The sequence below is a fragment of the Schistocerca americana genome, chromosome 2, assembly GCF_021461395.2.
Source record: "Schistocerca americana isolate TAMUIC-IGC-003095 chromosome 2, iqSchAmer2.1, whole genome shotgun sequence".
NCBI lineage: Eukaryota > Metazoa > Arthropoda > Insecta > Orthoptera > Acrididae > Schistocerca > Schistocerca americana.
Window position 1 is genome coordinate 624120256 of NC_060120.1, and position 22348 is coordinate 624142603.

The window sequence follows — 22348 nt, forward strand, 5'->3', positions numbered from 1 at the left end:
AGAAACTGGTGGTGCCATGTGACGAGTGGCACACTGCGAGTAGGATGATCTCATTGTCAACACCTGGCCAAACACACAGCGGTGGTCCAGAAATTTTGTATGAGAAACACCACAACGGTCCAGGTGGAGAAAGAACATGGCATCGCAGCGCAATGCAGAAGGGATTACAACGCTGGGCGCTGACTCTTCGGTAACCAACAGAAACACACCATCAAGAAGAACTGAGAGGTGGTGGCGGGGAGCATAATAATTATGTGAAGAATCCAAGGATCAGCCCAGTGGTTTATTCGGTCAGCCATGGTGGACAAATTGAAAAACCTGACGTAAGACCAGATCGCCCTCAACGGCCTCCGAAATCTGCTTACTAGTAATGGGAAAACCATACAAGGTGTTTTGGGCTTTGATGTCCAAATGGAAAGACAACAGTTCATCTTGATCAAATGCTGGATCAGGACCAATCTGCAACTGAGAAAGTTCATCCACATTAGTGTGTCGTATGTTGGTTGGAAATGAACCTCATAGTTACAGTGTGACAAAAACAGAGCAAAGTGTTGCAGGCGATAGGCCACTTTGTCCAGTAAAGATGCAGAAGGACTGAAAAGAGAAACCAGAGGTCTGTGATCAGCAAAACTTAGAAATGTATGGGAAAACATGAAATTTTTTGAACATGTACACAACAGCAAAGGCTTCTTTTTTCCACCTGTGAGTAGTGCTGTTGTAGTTTTGGAAGTGTACATAATAGGGCCTTTGGAACCTTCTGCATATTTATGCATGAGAATGGCCCCAAGGCCATGCAGGGAGGTGACCATGGCCAAAACAAGATGTTGGTTAGGTAACAAAGCAAGGTGCCAAGTACAATTTTTACTTAATAGGACAAAAGCGTGCTCACAGGTGGGCAACCAGTGAAAAGGGACATCTTCATGTAAAAAAGTAAAAAAGCATGAAGTGACTGGGCCAATGTGGTTGCATCAGGAACAAATTTATGTTAGTACATAATCTTTCTGAGAAAGGTTTGCAACTCTTTGACATTGGTAGGATGCAGCAAAGCTGTAATGGCATCGCCTTGTTGGCATAAAGGCTTGAACCAGCAAGCGAGACTTCATAACCGAGATAGATGATAGATGGCTGAAAAAATTGTGATTTGTCCAAGTTCCATTTCAAAGCAGCAGCCTGTGGCACTGTGAACAAGGCATGACAGTTCCACAGATGTTCATCTATTGAGGAACCTCAGACCACACAATACCATACAGTTGGTAAATGCACCTGGGCACAGAGGCAAAAAGTTGCTCCAAAAATCATTGCAAAATGGCAGGGGTGCTAGCCATGTAGGATGGCAGCTGCTGGTATTGATATAACTCGAAGGGGGTATTCACTACTAGAACATATTCGGAATCTTTATCTAGAGGCAGTTGTAAGTAGGATTCTGACAAATCTATTTTGGAAAAATATTGGCCCTTGGAAAGCCATACTAAGAGTTCATCTGAACAGAGTAAGAGACAGGTATCAATAACAGAATGTAAATTTACAGACACTTTAAAGTCACCACAGAGCCAAATGCTGTCTTAGGTTTTTTGACAATTGCCAACAGAGTAACCATTCACTACAGGTGAGAGGCATCATAACATCCAAAAACGTAAGTTGATCTAGTTCCAATCTAACTTGCTCCCATGAAGCTACCTGGTCTGAGTGGGCACGAAAAAAATGGAAGCACACCTTCAGCTTCATTGTGATGTGAGTCTTAAAATCGGTAGCACACCCTAACCTCCCAGAAAACAGGGAGGTATGTTCCAAGCCGAGCATGTGCAGTTACTGGTACAGGAGCTGAACCGATTCCAGATGCACTTCTCCAGAAAGAGAGTACCCAAAAATTTTGAAGGCACTTAACCCAAATAAGTCTCCAGTTTGGCATCATCCACTACTAGGAAGATTAAAGGCCAAGCAACTGTTATGTACACTACAGAAGTTGAAAACTATCCCAATATTGCTATTTGTTGTAACTCACTAACTGATGAGATGTAGGGGCCAACCCTTGTGATCCAAGATCAACGGTAGGTTTAAGAATTTAACAACATCACTAATTGCATTTTTAAAATCTTGTCCATCACAATTACTTTACTTCAATGTAAAGTTTGTTTGGGGCTACCATTACTTGGGAAATACTATTCACATCCATGTTCATGTATGGTGAAGGAGGGAGAGTTGCGAGCATGCGCACACGCACGCACACACACACACACACACACACACACACACACACACACACACAGTCACAATATGTCCCTCTCTCTCCCTTTTTTTATTTTTACAATGGTTGCACATCACTCAGTGATTTGGGCACGTGGTCCACTCATGTTGAGCAAAGCAATAAGGGCACTTTGGAAGAGGAGTACATGGCTCCTGTTGTGGCACAGATTGCTGCTGCTTAGCATGGAGCTGCCCCATGCGGTACGGTGGCCATAGTTGCTATGTCATCTCCTTGCCCATGAGCTAACCGATGGTGGCCAAGGAGAGGAACAATGACGGCTGCTTCACATCATGCTTCTATCGATTTCCTACTGCCCTAGATACTTCAAAAGACTGAGCAATATTCAGAACATCTGTGAGAGAGGGATTTCACATTGTAAAGCATGTTCATGAACTTTCCTATCAGAAGCCAGGCATATAATAGGTTAACAAACCATCAAATCAGCATATGAGTCACAGTCGGCCTCACTAACAAAACTGGTACCAATGGCTAAGCCCATGAAGTTCTGCTGCCCAAGCTCTGTAAGACTGATGTAGCCACTTTTGAAAATGGTAGAACTCAACATGAGCAGTGATAACATGAGTACATTTGCAATGACAATCAGAGTTTCATCAAAATAGAGACTGGCAGGTTCCTGAAGAGAAGCTAGCTGACGGAAAAGGTGATAAACATGAGGAGATATCCATGACAGAAATAAGGCTTACACAAATTGGGATCAATGAATCTAAAAACTTGAAAATGTTTTTAATGGAGTTTCTCATATGCATCCCAATCTTCTGCAAAATCATCCACTGGAGGTAACGGTGGACGTTGCATCAATGGTGGTGGAACCTAGTGTGTCAACGAGGTTGCCAAATTGTTTAGTGCCAAAGGGAGAATCTGCTGCTGATTGTTGAGAACTCAAATCCAGCAAGAAACTGAAGAACTTCCTTCAATGATATGTTGACTGTATATTGAATCAAAGAAACAAAACACGCAGAATAGAAAAGCAAACTCATCGCCAAGTATGTTGTAATGTTATACAGACACAGTCTCAGAAGTAACACCAGCCAAGTTTTATTCTGCTTCCACATGAAGAGAGCAACAACAATACTGAACGAAGTACAGAACGGTAGAAGGTCTCATAACTGAAGAACACATCAATATACAGTCTTATAGGGGAGCATACAATAAGCAAGTAAACGTAAGTGATCTGAGGGCCCAGTGTGCTGGACTTTATACTGGGCTGTCGTGCACAGCACAGCATTTGCTGTGCTCAAAGCTGGCCACAGAGGCACCTGTATCACACACTGTTTGATTACACGCACTCACACTACAAGGTTACAACACTTTCCCTTCCTCCTGATGAGAGAATTTTTAAAAAGTCATGAAGATCGAACTCAACTACAATTTTTCATTTGTATGCGGGCTGTTTTGTTCCAGTCATTGATATTCCGGCAGTTATGTGGACACTTACCTTCTGCCATAATCACTATGTAATTAGGGTTTACTTCAATGTGAATCACACAAAATTCATCAAAATATTCTGTGCAGTACATTGATCAAAAGTATCCAGTCGCACTCATGTAACTCAACGAGATGTCATGAGAAGTGGACCCACCAGTATAAAAAGAGGAGGAGAGTCCTCTGCTATCCGTAGAGGAGCAGTAACAGCAAAATGAGTCAGTCAGGACAGCTCTGTGATTTCACATGTGAATTAGTCATTGGATGTCACCTGAGTAACAAGTCCATCAGGGACATTTCAACCCTTCTAAAGATGCCCAAGTCAACTGTTTGTGATGTTATCACGAAGTGGAAATGTGAAAGAACAACCACAGCTAAACCAATACAAGGCAAACATAATGTACTGACAGACACAGACCATCTAGCTCTGTGGAAGGTGGTTGTACAGAAAAATCACGTAAAAACAGAGGACCGAATCACCTGTGGGTTCCAAAGTGCTACCAGCATTCCTGCTAGCACAATGACTGTGCATAGAGAGTTAAAAAACGGAAGTGCTACAATGGTTGAGCGGCTCCTTGTAAGCCACATATTTCTACAGTCAACGCTAAGCAACGCTTGAGGCAGCATAAAGATCAATGCCACCGGACAGAGGATGACTGGAAGTGATAGATCTGAAGTGATGAATCACATTCTACTTTGTGGCAATCTGATGGATGGGTTTGGGTTTAGCAACTGGCTGGAGAATGTTACCTGCCATCGTGCATAATGCAAGCAGTGAAGTACAGAGGAGGTAGTGTTACACTGTAGGGGTGTTTTTCTTGATTAGAGTGTAGTCGCCTTATTGCAGTTATGAAAACACTAAATGAGGAAGGGTACCCATGGATTTTGCAGCATTGTGTACTACATACAGTAGAGGAACAGTTCAGAGATGATGAGCATTTTACCAACATGGCAATGTATCCTGTCATAAAGCAGCACATGAGAAGCAAGGAGTTGTAGGCAATGACATTCCTGAAATGTGCTGGCCTGTTCATTGCCCTTACTTGAATGAAACAGACATCTTCTGGGATGAGTCAGAATATCAATTTCGCTCTACACCCCAGGGTCCAATCTCACTACCTTCTCTGGTTCTTGATCCTGTGGGAGAATGAGCTGCCATTTCCCCATTCCTCCTCCAGACACTTCACTGAAAGTGTCCCAGCAGAGTTCAAGCCATGATAAAAGTGAAGAGTGGACATACCCCATATTAATAGGTGTTCACATACTTATGATCAGGTTGCGTATATGACCTTGATGTGCTGTTTTGAATGTATAAACCATCTAGATGGAAAGAAATTTACTGAATGTTCTTATTTGGCAGGCAGTTATTTAAAAACACTGTTATGTATACACATTATGTTTGCGAGGACAACACAGCCACATGGAAAGCAACATAATTTCACTTCCACAAAGCACACCTTAAAAAAATTTCTGTACTTACCAAGAAGTTTGGACTTTCTATCAGCTCTCTTGACAAAATAAAGATTTGGCTTCAATTTAGCATACACAGCTGCCTCCAAATAAGATCCAATACAAATTACTGGATTTGATATAATATTGTGAGCAAAAGATTCAAGAGGTGAGCACCACTTCTCAGATGAAGCTATCACTTGTAAAGATACAGATAGTCCTGCTGCTCTTTTCTTTAACGCTTGTTTGCATTCTGCAAGAATAAGCTTCACCTGGAAATTGAGTCACAAAAAAACCTCTCTAAATGAATGAAATAAAAGTACATAACATTCATCCTAATTAGAGAACATTTTCCACTATCACCACCGCCATCACAATCACTACCCCCATCTCATCTCATCTCATACACTGTATGGAAATAATCCACTGTTATTTACTATGCCAAAATAATCTGTGTAATATGTGATGTTTCTCAATAAAAGGAACAAATTAATACCTGAGAGGAGAAGTAACAAATAAGGTCTAACAGGAGCTCATTTTAGTCATACAATGCAAAATCCTTTACAGCAAAGTGGGCAACACTGGACCTCCACAACACACATCTGTCAGCTCTTGTGATTCTACAGCACAATGATCATGAGCCATCAGTACCAGTTCAGTCTCAATGTGTAATCAGGGAATTTTGACAACCACCTTGTAGGATCAGACTTTCTTCTGTAAGGCCTCACAAAAATGATTTATCTGCGTGTAATGCCTCCCCACGAAGCCCATGAGAATGTTATTATGAATTAATAGCTGATATTAAAACTCCCCTGTGATATTAATAACTTGCTTTAAGTAATCATTTACATCAAAATACATGTTCCACGTCACTGGAAAGTGCATGGGAGAGGGTACATAATGCCCGTGTTAGCCATTCCCTATCTTTTTACATTTGCCAAAGGAACTACATGTTTCTTCTGTTTCATGTTGCTTTGTAGTAACACTCCATGGTATTGAAATACATATATGAATAACTTGGGAAGAGAAACAAATTCTGAGCTGCACACATAGCTATGTTCTTTAATAAATGTGTTAGTTTCAGTGGCTGATAAACGTATACCAAGTTTACATCACAAATATTGTTAATAATAATATGAAATAGGACAGGCTCTTATTCACCACATTAAAGAGGTGCTGAGCAACAGACAAATTTAAAGGTAAAGTAAGCTATCAGACAGAGAGAACCTTCACGATATACAAACACACACACACACGTGCACATGCTCACTATCATATACACACAATTCACAAATACATGGCCACTGTCACCTCTGAGAATTCAGCAATTAAAATCACAAATAATCAATGTGTCATTTAATTTTGTTAGCAGAATTCTGAGAGGACTCAAAAGTAACTCACAATGAATTGTGAATTACTGTTGTTTGAAAATTTTCACTTGCTTAATGAGAAGTCTAAAATGTTATGTTCACTGGAAAGACATGCTTAGAGCATAAAACAAGAAACAATGAGGCAGTTTCCAAAAAGCCAAATTTGATAAGGATGGAGGGAACAGGGGGGGGGGGGGGGGGTTGTTATTTTAGATTACATATTGAATGTCTGATTTAATATTTAAACATTCTCTCTACCTTGACAGTAAGAAAGTGTAATGAACTATTTGGTACCTTCTAAGAAGAGAGCGAGTGAGTGAGAATAGGTATTCACAAAATATATTAAACTCGACCTTCGCCCTTTTGATTTACGAGGCCCAAATGGTTTCGTGTAAAGTGCCCAATGCCAGCGGTTTACACTGTAAATTTAAAACAATGAATAGCTATCCAAGACAGACTGAAAGAAAAGGATCAGTTATTTATACCCGTCCTTGCTGTTTTCATTCAGCTGTTCTTTGTCCTTAAAAACATATCCAACATTTAGCCAAATCTTTCCTAATCAGTCATCTACTGAAGAAGAAACTTCTACTAACATACTATGCAATAGCTTTTTCACACCAGTGTTACAATTTCTAAAAGTTATATTTGGCAGTCTGACCTTTGATTATTCATTTTGCTTTCTCTTTTTTTAAAAAAAATTCTGAACACATTATCTTTCAATAAAATAAACTCTCCACTGCCACTTCACTATGATGCAAATTAGTCAATGGGGAGTAATCGTAAATTTAAATTATGAGTAAAATCAAACAATGGACGCTCCAGACTGGAATATCAACAATATAAGGAAAAGGATAGATGGCTGCTCACTGTAAAGCTTACACGTTGGTTTGCAGACAGGCACACAAGAAGACTGTTACACGTTTAGCTTTCAGCCAAAGCTTTCTTCAGAAAAGAACCCCCCCCCCCCCCCCATACACACACACACACACACACACACACACACACACACACACACACACACACACACACACACACAGACACGCGCGCACGATCACCATCTCCAGCAGCTGAAACATTCTGGTTCGATTAGTAAGCTATTCTTTTCCTTATACTGTTAAATTATGAGCAACATACAAATATGCTTCAGTTTGCTTACATGCATTTCTATGATGCTAGTATGGTTAAAAGCATCACAGATATAAAACAAGTTAACTGACAATACATGAATGTGGCTTTATGATAAAGGTATAAACAGAAACTATCAATTACTATCTTACCTCTGAAAGAAATCTGAATGATAAAACATCCACTTCATCCAAAACAAGGTGGCACAACCTACTGAAGTTGACAACAAGAGGACCCTTCCGTAGAAGCCTCCACAAACATTTTGGTGTAGAAACCAAAATATGGCAGCCATTTACCAAATCATTCTGTTTCAGAGAAATAGGAAATATCTGTAATAGTACATCACAAAGAAAGAAAACTGATCTATATACAATGATCAAATCCCTGAATTTAAAAAAGAAAGAAAAAAGTTCTATTTGTAGAACTGTCAGTAGACTAATTATTATTCATAAGCATACTGTACAGACTGAGAAGGAAACCCACATATTTCAACATAACACAAAATTAGTCACCTGTACCCTTACAACACTTTACATGTATGAAGGTATCTTGTCAGAACAGTGTAACAACACAATTCTTTCTCTGTCTGAAAAAATGATTTAAACAGAATAATTACAGTACAACTACAACCTCATATACAGATAGAAAAAAACTCTACCTATGAAGTGCTAGCTGCAATTAAAAGTCACACAAGTGGACTCTTAAGCATAAGCACTGCAGAAGAGAGGAAATGAGACTAGCCAGAGATTAGATAGGCACGTCATCTTACACCTCAAACTCTTGGTAAAGAAAATCATATACTTGGGAGTCAAACTGACTGATGCAGGAAAAGCCACAATAATGATGTTGTTGTTTTTTTTTTCTTTTTTCAATTATACACTCTGCTAAGCCAAAACATTACGACCACTGCACATCATGAGGTTGGATGCCGCCTAATGACTTAACACGCTATGGAAGGCATGTAAGTGCAGCAGAGACGGATGAGGAGTCACCCTAGCGAAGATATGGGCTGAAAATGGAGAAATCCACTGCGATAAGTGACTTTGTCAGAGGACAGATTATTATTATGCAAAGCCAGTGAATGAGTATCTTAAAAACGGTCAAGCTGATCAAACGTTCACATGTTACTGTTTTAAGCATCTACAGAAAGAGGTAGGAGGTCAGTGAAACTACCACTAGGCACTAAATGGTTGGACATCCAAGACTATTCACAGAATGTGGGGTTTGGAGGCTTGTCTGCTCTTTAAAGTAGGATAGATGGTGATCTGTTGCATCTCTGCTGAAAGAGCACAATGATGGTGCACGCACAAGTATTTCGGTGCACACCATACATTGAACATTGTTGGACATGGAGCACTGCAGAAGATCACCCCTACATGTTCACATCTAACCCAACAACACCGTAAATTATGATTGCAGTGGGCATGGGACCATCGGGATTCGAATGTTGATCAATGGAAACATGTCGGTTCTTTGAGTAAATCACATTTCTTCTGCACTAGGTTGATGGTCTTCTCCACAAACGCCATCATCGATGCTAACAGTGGCCCAAAACGAGCAGTGCGCAATGGACACAGGCTGGCGGGAACAGCATTATGCTACAGAAGACATTTTCCTGCACTTGCACAGGACATCTGGTAGCAATCAAAGACATGCTGACAGCTGCAAACCACCTGCATTCCTTCATGTTTGATCTCTTCCCTGATGGCTACGTCGTCTTTCAGCAGTATAATTATCCATGTCTCGGAGTCACAACTGTGCTACAGTAGTTTGACAAGCTTTATAGTGAGCTCATGTTGATGTCTTTGTGACCAAATTCGGATGATGTAAATCCTATGGAACCCATCTAGGTCTCTATCGGGCATCATAACCACGTACGCAAATCAGCGATCCATTATTTATGTGAATTACATGACCTGTGCCTAGACATCTCTTGTCACATATCTCCGCAAAGCTACCAACAAACTGTCAGATCTGTATTTCATTCTAAGATGGACAAACAAGTTATTGAGTAGGTGTTCATTTGTGTACACAGTCATGGTCTTCTCAATACAGATGAATACAACAACATGACCCAAAAAAAGTGTGTACAAGACATCAAAATGAGAGAAATGTGAGACAAAAAATGTTCCTCCAAAGCAAGGCAAACATTTATTGTAAGCAGCTTGGAGGAAAGCCAGTGAGAGTTGATGCAAGAAGTGGAGTAACAGTCCTCTGCCTTGGTACTTTCCAACTTGCGGCTGACTACAGTCTGTACCATTTGCCATCTGAAAAATATTGCCTTAGAAGATGACTTCACTGTCAGCTTTGCTCCGCATTTCCCTGTGTATGTTCTCCAGTTTTAATTTTTATTTACAATACCAGTTCCAAAACAGAAAATTGCTGTAAAATGTGGGTGCAGGTGTCACAACCCTATTGTAAGCAAGAGGCAGACAAAACACTTTATCTCTGAATCTGTCTGAACAGAATAAAAACAAATGAGTACAGTGGAACCTCACTTAACAAGCACCTCCCATAATGTGCAATTGGCATAACGAGCAAAACAAATTCTAAAAAAAATATTTGCTTAACAAGCGATATTTCACATAATGAGTGATGACAATTTAGTATGATGCCACCAGCCATTTGCATGTGGCAGGGGAAACATTCAACAATATGAATACCTTTCACTGTCGGCAGTGACATATGAACAATGACTTTAGTATATACTGCAGTCTGGGTTTCGTGCTCTTTTTGCTACCATCTTAGTGCAGCTTGTGGTCACACATTTTTCTACACTTCTGTTCACACACTTGTCTTTTTTTTTTTTTTTTTTTTTTAGGAATGTCCCTGAAGATAAAGCCGCAAGACAACGACCATAAGAGAAAGAAAATGACCTTAGAAATGAAACATAAAATCACTGAGAACTGTGAATGTGGTATGAGCATAGCTGATTTAGTACGCACATACAATCAGTCTATATCAACTATTTACACTATATTCAAGAACAAGGTTAAGGAGATAGATGCTTCAGAGAGAGTGACAAGAGTACCTAAACAATGGTTTCATATTCTGGACAATGTCGAAAGATTGTTTCTTGTATGGATAAAAGAAAAGCAATTGCAACATGACACTGTTAACGAGAACATCATTTCTGAGAAGACAAAAATGATTTTTGCCATCCTCGTTAAGATGACACCAGGATCATCAGTGTCCAAAGAAGTATTTAATGGAAGCCGTGGGTGGTTTAAGAGAAGAAATGGGATCCACAGCATTGTGAGGTATGGCGAAGCAGTCAGCTCCAACACAAAAGGCAGCAGAGAACTTCATCAGCAACTTCAAGATGCTCGTAGATTCTGAGTGTTATCTGCCACGACAGGTTCTTAATTGAGACAAGATGGGTCTATTCTGGAAAAAGATGCTGAAGCATACCTTTATAACAGCAGAAGAGAATGCCTTGCCCAGTCACAAGCCAATGAGAGACCAGCTCACACTGCAATTCTGTGCCAATGCTGCTTGTTTACCATTCAGAAACTCCACAAGCCTTCAGTAAGTGTAAAGTCCATAAGAGAAGGTTAAATGTGATGCAGAAGTCCAACAACAAGTCTTGGGTGACACATGATCTTTTTTTGTGATTGGATCAATGAAGTGTTTTGTTCTTCAATGAAAAAATATTTGCTTGAAATGAATCTGCCACCCCATGCCTTGCTTGTAATGGACAATGCTCCTGCCCATTCTCCAGGCCTACAAGACCAACTCCTTGAAGAATTTCAATTTATCAAGATCCAATTTCTGCCTCCTGACACCACTCTGTTACTTCTGCCTATGGACCACTAGATTATTTCTAATATTAAGATGATCTACACGAAGCACTCATCAAGAATTGCTTTTTAGTTGACTGAAGCTACCAATCTCACTCCCAGAGAGTTTTGGAAACATCACTTCAACATCATTGCCTGCATCAAGATGATCACAAAGACGTGGGAAGGGGTTACCAAGAGAGCTCTCACTTCTGCTTGGAAGAATCTTTGGCCAGAGTGCATTGCCAAATGTGACTCTGAGGCATTTGAGTCAGTACCTACGGAGCTTATAGTCAATGAGATTGTGTCTTTGGCCAAGAGCATGGGACTAGAAGTCGACAACAATGATATCGATGAGCTTCTGGAAGATCATAGCCAAAAATGACCACCAAAAGGCTTATGAAGTTGCAGTGGGTTTCAAACCAGGAAGATGTGGAGAGGAGTTCTTCAGAGAAGGAGGAGGAGGAGGAGACGACGGTAACAGCAAATCAACAACCTTCTGGCACAATAAAAGAAAGCACGGGAATAGTTTGCATTGTACATTGAAGATCATTACCCCAATAAAGCAGTGGCTACGAGTGCTACAAATTTATTTGATGATAATGTTGCGTCTCATTTCACTAAGTGTTGCAGTGTCGGCAGAAACAAATGAATAGATATAGCTTCCTAGTAAAAAAGAATTAGTTATGTAGTGTGAATAATTAAGTACATACAGTAAAACCCCTATTTTACATGTTTGATTGGTCCAGACTCAAAAAACGCAAAACTGAGGAAAATGTGGAATTGAGGAAAACATTAAAACCCGATAAATACAAGTAAAAACACCTGGAATTAGCATATATAATTAAAAACCACAATCCTCTCCAATACATTGTATAAAATCTGTATAAGTGAAGGAAATTAACTATACAATACCATTTTTATACAATAATTTGTGGTAATGAATTTCATGAGTGTGTAACAGCAAGTAAAAACTCATCAAAAAATTGAAATTGAAATTGATATTCGAGTATAAGGTAATTGAGCTCTTTTCCGACATGCCACAACCACAAATTATACATCAAAACATGCATTTTCGAGAGATCGTTCCTTTGTGCGCACCCAGAAAAAAGTAAAAATTGATTAACATGGTGAATTAAAATGAAAATACCACAGCAACTAAATTGTTAAACCATAAGCATAAATGCGGACATCTGCTTAATGGCAAAAATTTGCCACAATTGCTGTTACTGTTTAATGCTTCTCTTACAAGCCACACTTTAGATGTTCACCATTGTTAAAGTGTTACTTTAGGCTCGATGAGAGGAACAGAGATGTGAAAAAATGAGTTTACTTCCCCAACTGACATTACAAGCTTATTAGGAGTTGACTCAGTGAATTTCTGCATACTGTGTAAACTGTAAATTTGAAAGAACGTGCAGGCACTGCAATTTCACTTCATGCCCTCTATCACTGCTACCAATCTTTATGATCTACACTATGCGGTGCAAAGTATATGTGTGAGTAGTCTACATAGTTGTTGCAACTGTTTTGTGTCAGATTTGAATACAAAAATCTAAAATGTGCTATCGCAAAACCCTTGTTTTGTTTCCATGTGACACCTGCACCACAGCACATCATCTGCATGAAAAGAATGTTTTCAGCACTTCACAAAATGCTTTCACCCCTACCTGTACTCCTGTCATTGAAGGGCCACTCCCCTTCTCCACACAACCAGCAGGCAAGCTCATTTTACTTGTGTTGGTGTGGTGTGTCAGGTGTGCTGGCTATTGTATGACTTAACAAGTTGTCAGCCAATATAAGCTCACACCTGGTCCCCTTTCTCACGTGTTGGCTTTGTCCTAAACACTTTGCATCGACTGTCTTGGTTTTCCATTGCTGCTGCAATCTGGCAGTAATTGTATCATAAACGTTGCAAGTTGTGCTGGCAACGTAGATCAAGGATTCATCAGCATTTCCTCTCTCATGTCTCCCCTTCCCGCAACAGCCTTAAATATTCTCTCAACTCCACCATCACCCACGGAACGAACCATCTGTCTTTTGTGCCACTTGTAACTCATTCAGTCACATCAAATGTCAATAGGAAGAAAACAGGATGAAGTCAAGCAAGATTTTGAGTAAGAACTTAGAATTGAGATAAATCTTATTAGGAAGAAACATAAAAATTGGGGAATTTCTAGTATAGATCTTATGGGTTTTTCACAAGGCAACGAGTTTATAGTGTGAATAGCGAAAATGTAAAATCGGAGAACTTAAAATAGACGCTACACTGTAATACTGTACATATGACTTTCTTTGAATAAATGTCATGACGAAGATAAAACTTTTTAGTACTTTTTCCGCATGGAATGCATTATCATATTTTACATTAATTTATATGGGCTAAAATGTTTCACTTAATGGGTGTTTCACACTTAAGAATGAGATTCTGGAACAAATCATGCTTGCTGTGCAAGGTTCCACTGTACTGTGATGAAAACCACATTTCAGTAGGGCACCAGTATTAGTGATAAACTATTTATACAGTAGTTACTGAGACACAAATGAATCTGGTACAATGACAATTTTATATATTTCTGCCACTCAAATCTCATCATGCCAGTCAATGTGATTGCATTCACAAAAATGTTTTTAAAATAGTGTGCACTATTCTACTCATTGTCACACTGCTATCACTACTGTTCTCAGCAGCAGACAGCACTGAGAATGTATGAATATATAAAGTGAAAATGAATAACAGTAATGGAAATTCCTGGTTGGAGCAACATGTAAAATAAGGGAAGGCAACCACTCACCTATAGTGGATCATGCATGCAGCACAGCAATACAAAACAGCATTCACACTAGCTTTCGGGCACTAGCTCTTTGTCCAGCAATAATGAACACATTTACACACAGTCACACAGACACCAAACGCACACTCCCGTGGCCACAAAAAAAAGGGGAAATGACCTGACAGAGAGAAAAATATACATAAACTACTCAGAAAAGTTTTTCTTTACCCTCATCACTCACAAATATTTATTATTATTATTATTATTATTTCTTTCCTTTCTCAGACTTTATGTCTGGCTAAAAATGGAAAGTGACGCAGACCTTGATCAAGCGTGACTTTTAACTGTACAGTATATGTTACACTGCATTTAGGAACTTTCGGGTAATTCAACATGTATCAATAATCACAGATTTCTGTAGTTGTATATATAAGTTTGGATGTAGCTGTATTGTGTTGATGTACTGGTGTACATTGCGTGGCATGACTCCTGTAGTTGATAGTATAATTGGTATAATGTCAACTTTATCCTGATGCCACATGTCCTCGACTTCCTCCGCCAGTTGGGTGTATTTTTCAATTTTTTCTCCTGTTTTCTTTTGTATATTTGTTGTATTGGATATGGATATTTCGATCAGTTGTGTTAATTTCATCTTTTTATTGGTGAGTATGATGTCAGGTTTGTTATGTGGTGTTGTTTTATCTGTTATAATGGTTCTGTTCCAGTATAATTTGTAGTCATCATTCTCCAGTACATTTTGTGGTGCATACTTGTATGTGGGAACGTGTTGTTTTGTTAGTTTATGTTGTATGGCAAGTTGTTGATGTATTATTTTCACTACATTGTCATGTCTTCTGGGGTATTCTGTATTTGCTAGTATTGTACATCCGCTTGTGTTGTGATCTACTGTTTCTATTTGTTGGTTGCAAAGTCTGCATTTATCTGTTGTGGTACTGGGATCTTTAATAATATGCTCGCTGTAATATCTGGTGTTTATTGTTTGATCCTGTATTGCAATCACGAATCCTTCCGTCTCACTGTATATATTGCCTTTTCTTAGCCATGTGTTGGATGCGTCTTGAACGATGTGTGGCTGTGTTAGACGATACAGGTGCTTGCCATGTAGTGTTTTCTTTTTCCAATTTACTTTCTTTGTATCTGTTGATGTTATGTGATCTAAAGGGTTGTAGAAGTGGTTATGAAATTGCAGTGGTGTAGCAGATGTATTTATATGAGTGATTGCTTTGTGTATTTTGCTAGTTTCTGCTCGTTCTAGAAAGAATTTTCTTAAACTGTCTACCTGTCCATAACGTAGGTTTTTTATGTCGATAAATCCCCTTCCTCCTTCCTTTCTGCTTAATGTGAATCTTTCTGTTGCTGAATGTATGTGATGTATTCTATATTTGTGGCATTGTGATCGTGTAAGTGTATTGAGTGCTTCTAGGTCTGTGTTACTCCATTTCACAACTCCAAATGAGTAGGTCAATATAGGTATAGCATAGGTATTTATAGCTTTTGTCTTGTTTCTTGCTGTCAATTCTGTTTTCAGTATTTTTGTTAGCCTTTGTCTATATTTTTCTTTTAGTTCTTCTTTAATATTTGTATTATCTATTCCTATTTTTTGTCTGTATCCTAGATATTTATAGGCATCTGTTCTTTCCATCGCTTGTATGCAGTCACTGTGGTTATCCAATAAGTAATCTTCTTGTTTAGTGTGTTTTCCCTTGACTATGCTATTTTTCTTACATTTGTCTGTTCCAAAAGTCATATTTATATCATTGCTGAATACTTCTGTTATCTTTAGTAATTCGTTAAGTTGTTGATTTGTTGCTGCCAGTAGTTTTAGATCATCCATGTATAGCAAATGTGTGATTTTGTGTTGGTATGTTCCAGTAATATTGTCTCCATAATTTGTATTATTTAGCATGTTGGATAGTGGGTTCAGAGCAAGGCAGAACCAGAAAGGACTTAATGAGTCTCCTTGGTATATTCCACGCTTAATCTGTAGTGGCTGTGATGTGATATTATTTGAATTCGTTTGGATATTAAGTGTGGTTTTCCAGTTTTTCATTACTATGTTTAGGAACTGTATCAATTTAGGATCTACTTTGTATATTTCCAATAACTGTAGTAACCATGAGTGGGGTACACTATCAAAAGCTTTTTGGTAATCAATGTATGCGTAGTGTAGCAACGTTTGCTTAGTTTTAGCTTGATATGTCACCTCTGCATCTATTATCAGTTGCTCTTTACATCCTCGTGCTCCTTTGCAACAGCCTTTTGTTCTTCATTTATAATTATGTTTTGTGTTGTATGTGTCATTAATTTCTGTGTAATGACTGAAGTTAATATTTCGTATATTGTTGGTAGGCATGTTATGGGGCGATATTTAGCTGGGTTTGCTGTGTCTGCTTGATCTTTAGGTTTCAGATAAGTTATTTCATGTGTAAGTGTATCAGGGAATGTGTATGGGTCTGCAATGTAACTGTTAAATAATTTAGTTAGATGTGAATGTGTTGAGGTGAACTTCTTTAGCCAGAAATTTGCTATTTTATCTTTTCCAGGGGCTTTCCAATTGTGTGTAGAATTAATTGCTCGGGTGACTTCATGTTGCAAAATTATCACTTTGGACATTTGTGGTATCATCTTGTGTGTGTCTGTTTCTGCTTGTATCCACTGTGCATGCCTGTTATGTTGTACCGGGTTTGACCATATGTTGCTCCAGAAGTGTTCCATGTCTGTTATGTTTGGTGGGTTGTCTATTTTAATGTGTGTGTTATCTATTGTCTGATAAAATTTCTTTTGGTTTGTGTTGAATGTTTGGTTTTGTTTCCTTCTATTTTCACTTTTTTTGTATCTTCTGAGTCGTTTGGCCAATGCTTGTAATTTCTGCTTCTTTTCATCTAATTGCTCTATCGCTTCTTGTTGTGGGATTTTACCTAACCTTTTTCGTTTTTTGTCCGATATTTCATTTCTTATAAGTTGTGTCAGCTGTCTGACGTCTTTTCTCAGTTTTTCTATTCTGCTCTGTAGTCTGTGTTGCCATGCTGGTTTTGTGGGTTTCTTCTGCGTGTTGGTTTGTTCTGATCTCTGCCTAGTGTGTATATTTAGTGTAGTGAGTGCTCCTATTATTATTATTATTATTATTATTATTATTATTACTGTTATTGCTGTTGTTATTGTGATCTGAAACTTTTTTCTAAATACTCTACAGATTACAGGAACTCACTATGTAAAGTCATCTGTTTAATGAAGGTAAAAGTGAACCTGTATTATTAATGCATGGAGTGCATTGTATCTCCAGCAGCAAACAGCACAATGTGGCTTATGTAATCTGTCCAATGTGACAACACTGAAGGGAAATTTTAAGCATACACCATGTGTGCATTATTACTTACTTGTTAGCATGTGAAGTTGTCTGCCAAACTGGCATACACTGCAGTAATATCATTTGCACATTCACCTGTTACTTTGAGACACAAAATATTAAGGAGCTATCTCATAGTAGACACCTACAATTAACAACACCATGCTACAGATTATACCTAAGAAGGCACTGCGAGGAGAATGCATACAGCCTTTCTTGGAAGTAACTGGGAGAGCTTTGTCAACCCAAAAAGTACACAACCACCTATAGACAATCCACCCAGCCCTAGGCAGTCATTACAAACAACTGTACAAACCACCAGCATCATCGTGTGCAAACAAAGTGAGCAAGTGAACATTAGAGTGGAACCAGGATGAATGGAATCAGGTTCTTTTCATCACTAGATCATTTATGTGTTACTGGAAACTGACTATGTCTTTACAGTACTGCACTTAAAACACATTGTACTTCATATCACTTGCTTCCAGATCACTCTTAGAAAATAATCATCCAGTTTTTTCTGTTACTGTTTTTCATTCACTTTTCCCTTGATGATGGTTCTCAAAAATATTTATAAAGGCAGACAAATTATGGTCTACAAAACTGTTATGGCTTTCTTGACAAACTGCCTGTTGGCTTCTGTCTCGGATTCTTTGGCCGAGATTCGTCTGATGATTTTTCTGACGTTTCACCATCATGAGTGGTTGGCATTTTCAGAGTTTCACTGTCTATTCCTGGTGGTGGATTGGAGCCGAACTCGCGGCTGCAGATTATATGTACCTCGCGTGCCAATGTCCGAGATCTTCTACATGGTCATTTCCAGTGTAGTTCTCTTGCTACCTGCATTGTTCGTTCGTTGCAGCACTGGAAACCAGGATCCATTTACCTTGAGGCTTTCCTGTTTCTTGTTGAAGCTATTCTTGTGTTCATGTATTTCTACAGCTTCTCTGAACAAGTAGGTGTGATAGTTCTGCTCTTCAGCCAGAACTTCCGTGTCGGTGAATTTTACTACAAGGTTGGTCTCGCACAGCACATGCTCTGCCACAGCCAGTTTCTCCACCTGCCTCAACCTGCAATGTCATTTATGTTCTGTAATGCTGGTGTTGATCGATCATCCACTCATTCCCAACATAAACTTTTCCGCATGGTATATTTCTGGCATTGCAAGTTGGTCCCTTTTCTTCTCTGGCGATCTGAGGCACTCTTTGATCTTCTTTGACGGTTTGTAAATAGTCTTTATGCCAAGTTTGCACAATATACGGCTGATTCTGTCCGTCACTATGGGAATGTAAGGCAGAAAGGCTGTACCTGATCTTTCTATTTCTTATTTGTCACTTTGTCAAGTGTTTGGCTCTGTTATACTTCTAATATCACTTGTGGAGTACCCGTTGCTCCTCAGAACACTTTCCAAGTGTTGTATTTCACGTCTGAGGTGCTGTGGCTCACATATCCTCTAGCCCGCATTAGGAGCATATTAATCATGCCTCTTTTCTGGCATTAACAATTTTGTATTACACCTCTACGGAGAGGAGATTTGCAGATTGTACTGACGCCTTGATCAACGATGGAAGAAGAAAGTGCGATTGATGTCCTCTCTCGCCTTTCTGTTGCGGAGCCAGTATGAAGGTGCTAACCAATTTTCTTGAAATGTAAGCATCTATTCACCACCGCCAAGCACATCGTATCTATGACAGAATAGAACGAGCTTTTTTTCGTGGGTGAATTGATACAACATGGAGGGACTTAGCAAGAACGGATGAGGAACTTTTGGACATTTTCTATCAATTATGTAGCAGAATGCATTGAGACGACTGGGATAAGATCGACAGCATCACCCACAGGAGCATGCAGAACAAACTTGAGTGCTGCACTGAGCAACAGAGGTAAAAGTTTGCAAGATGCTGGAAAGCAGACTGACGGGGCGATTCCCAACATGTCACGCACAGTGGTCACCATCACTGAACAACTGACTGAAGAGGAAGTGACCGTCCTTCAAAAAGGAGGAAATTTTGTTATCATCCTGAGAGCTATATCTATGGAGGACATCATTGCTAATACTGAAGTGGCCATTCAGACCCTTCCATGTGAAAGACCAGAGGAAATGTGCACTGAAACAGCCAGGCTACTGCACCGAGCAAAACCACCAGCTTGCAACCTGAAGAAGGCCATTAAAAACCTTAACGCTGACAACAGTGTATTGGTAGCACCTGCCAATGAGGGAAATGAGATTGTCATAATGAAGACCGAATATTATAAGCAGATGATCTGGGACCTATTAGATCCAATGATGTACCGGAAACTAAGCGCAGATCCCACACATCGTATCACACGGGATATGAACTGGTTAATCAGGGCACCTTCTCTGCTGATGGACTTACAGCGGAACATGCGCAATACAGAAGCCCTACCACTCCGGCTGTATGGATTACCTAAGATACATAAGAATAACGGTCCACTAAAACCGATAGCAATCCTGGCTCATCGACGAATAAACTGGCGAAACATTTGGCCCCTTTGCTCCAGCCACACGTGGGGGAAGACTGAGGCATACATAAACAACTCAACATTTCATTGAGAAGGTGAAGAAACTAAAAGTTGTGCCAAATGACATCCTGGTCAGCTTTGATGTTGTTTCTTTGTTTGCAGAAGTGCCACTCAGGGACTATCTGGAGCACATCGGTTCCACCTTCCTGCAAGACATCACAAAGCTCTTTCATGTATGTCTGGACATGAGCCATTTCACATGGAATGGCAACTACTATGAGCAGCTGGAAGGCATCACCATGGGTAGCCCTCTTAATCCAGTGGTGGCCGACTTCTTCATGGAACACTTCAAAGCACAGGCACTGGACTTGGCACCTTGTAAACCTAAGGTGTGGTTCAGATACGTTGATGATACCTTTGTTGTGTGGAGTCATGGTGAAGAACAGCTCCAACATAAAATTTAGTGTGGAAGTAGAAAAGGACAAAAAACTACCATTTCCAGATGTGCTGGTCACAAGGGATGGTGAAAACCTGGGGCACAGTGTGTATCCAAAACCAACACACACGGACCGATACCTGCACAAACTATCAAATCACCACCAGAGCCAGAAGAGAAGGACGATTAATATGCTCATAATGCTGGCAAGACAAATATGTGAGCCACAGCACATCAGATGCAAAATACAACACTTGGAAAGCATTTTGAGCTGCAATGGGTATTCCACAAGTGATATTGGAAGTATAACAGAGCCAAACACTTGGCGAAGTAACAAATCAGAAAAAAAATGTCGGGTACGGCCTTTCTGCCATACATTCCCAGAGTGAGACACAGAATTGGCCGTATATTACACAAACATGGCATAAAGATTATTTACAAACCGACAAAGATCAAATAGTGTCGGAGACCAGCAAAGGAGAAAAGGGACCAACTTGCAATGCTGGGAATATATTGCATACCATGCACAAGTTTATGTTGGAATGACCGGACGTTCGATCAACACCAGGATTACAGAAGAAATGACATTGCAGGTTGGTAGGAGGAGAAATCAGCTATGTCAGAGCACGCAATGTGTGAGACTGACCATGTAGTAAAATTCACTGACATGGAAGTTCTGGCTGTAAAGAAGATCTATCGCACCCACTTGTTCACAGAAGCTGTAGAAATACACAAACACAAGAACAGCTTCAACAAGAAACAGGAAAGCCTCAAGTTAAATTGATCCTGGCTTCCTGTGCTGCAGCAAACGGCTGTAGCAGGTAGCAAGAGAATCACACCAGAAACCAACGCAGAGAAGCCCTTGGACATTAGTGCGCCAGGCACATATAGTCTGCAGCTGCAAGTTTGGCTCCAATCCACCACCAGGAATAAACGGTCAAACTCTGAAAATTCCAACCACTCATGCTGGTAAAACATCAAAAAAATCATCAGATGTATGTCGGCTGAAGAACCCAAGACAGAAGTGAACAGGCAGTTTGTCTGCATACTCTTATAGTAGCTGAACATAATTCGGGGCCTCAGTGTGAAAAATAACACCTTCACTCTCTCCCACTATCGAACATTCTTTGTTCCCTATACTCACACCATTTAGCAGACATCATTGTTTAACCACTCATAGATTTTTTTTTACCTACATCTTTGCAACCAGAACTTTGTTCTTCAAGACAAATCAAACAAGTGGCAGTATGATATTCCTCACTATCATTACCTTCAAAGCAACATACAGGAGAGGGTGTTGCAATTTACTTCCATGGGTGAGCTACTGTTGATATCACATTGTCCCCAGCATTACAAAAACTGTGAATTGCACTGGGCATGTTCTGGGGATTCACAGGAACTGGGAATATCTGAACATTTTTGCACAAGCTGTTTCATGAGATTCGACTGGTAATAATGTTTTACAGCTGCAATCAGACCTTGGCCCATTTCCTGTATCAGTGGAAAGTACATCGCAAAAGGACAGCTCCTTCAGGTAATTGTTTCTCCTCCAAATATTTATTGACAGCAGGAACAAACACAGAATGGAACCAGTCTCTGAATGCAGTGCTGTTGATTTATGCTCATTTTTAAGCATATAATAAATCAGTAAGTTTTGTTTTTTTTTTTTCTTTGTGAGTGCATGGTGCTTTTGAGTGCTCTATAACAAATGGCTTCAATCTGTGGTCATCACTGAATTTGCACACAAACAACAATCAGCCTTTCCTTACAACGGTCACATCTGGTAGAATGAGCTCCATTGTGAAAGGATAAGGTTCATGTGGCCTTGTCCTCCTAGCACAACCAGTACTGTCAAGTTTTATCGCTATTGCAACCT

General features: G+C 39.6%; 1 protein-coding gene across 3 annotated transcripts in view; it reads right to left on the reverse strand.

Annotated features, from left to right (window-relative positions):
* LOC124596376 (putative ATP-dependent RNA helicase TDRD12) overlaps nt 1-22348 on the reverse strand; it is a 470123-nt gene that overhangs the window by 227339 nt on the left and 220436 nt on the right. For all 3 annotated transcript variants that reach the window (XM_047135490.1, XM_047135489.1, XM_047135491.1), the window contains 2 exons: nt 7785-7937; nt 5169-5409 (listed from right to left, as the gene is read on the reverse strand). In XM_047135490.1, coding sequence (XP_046991446.1) covers nt 5169-5409; nt 7785-7937 — 394 coding nt within the window. The remainder of the gene's footprint in view (nt 1-5168; nt 5410-7784; nt 7938-22348) is intronic.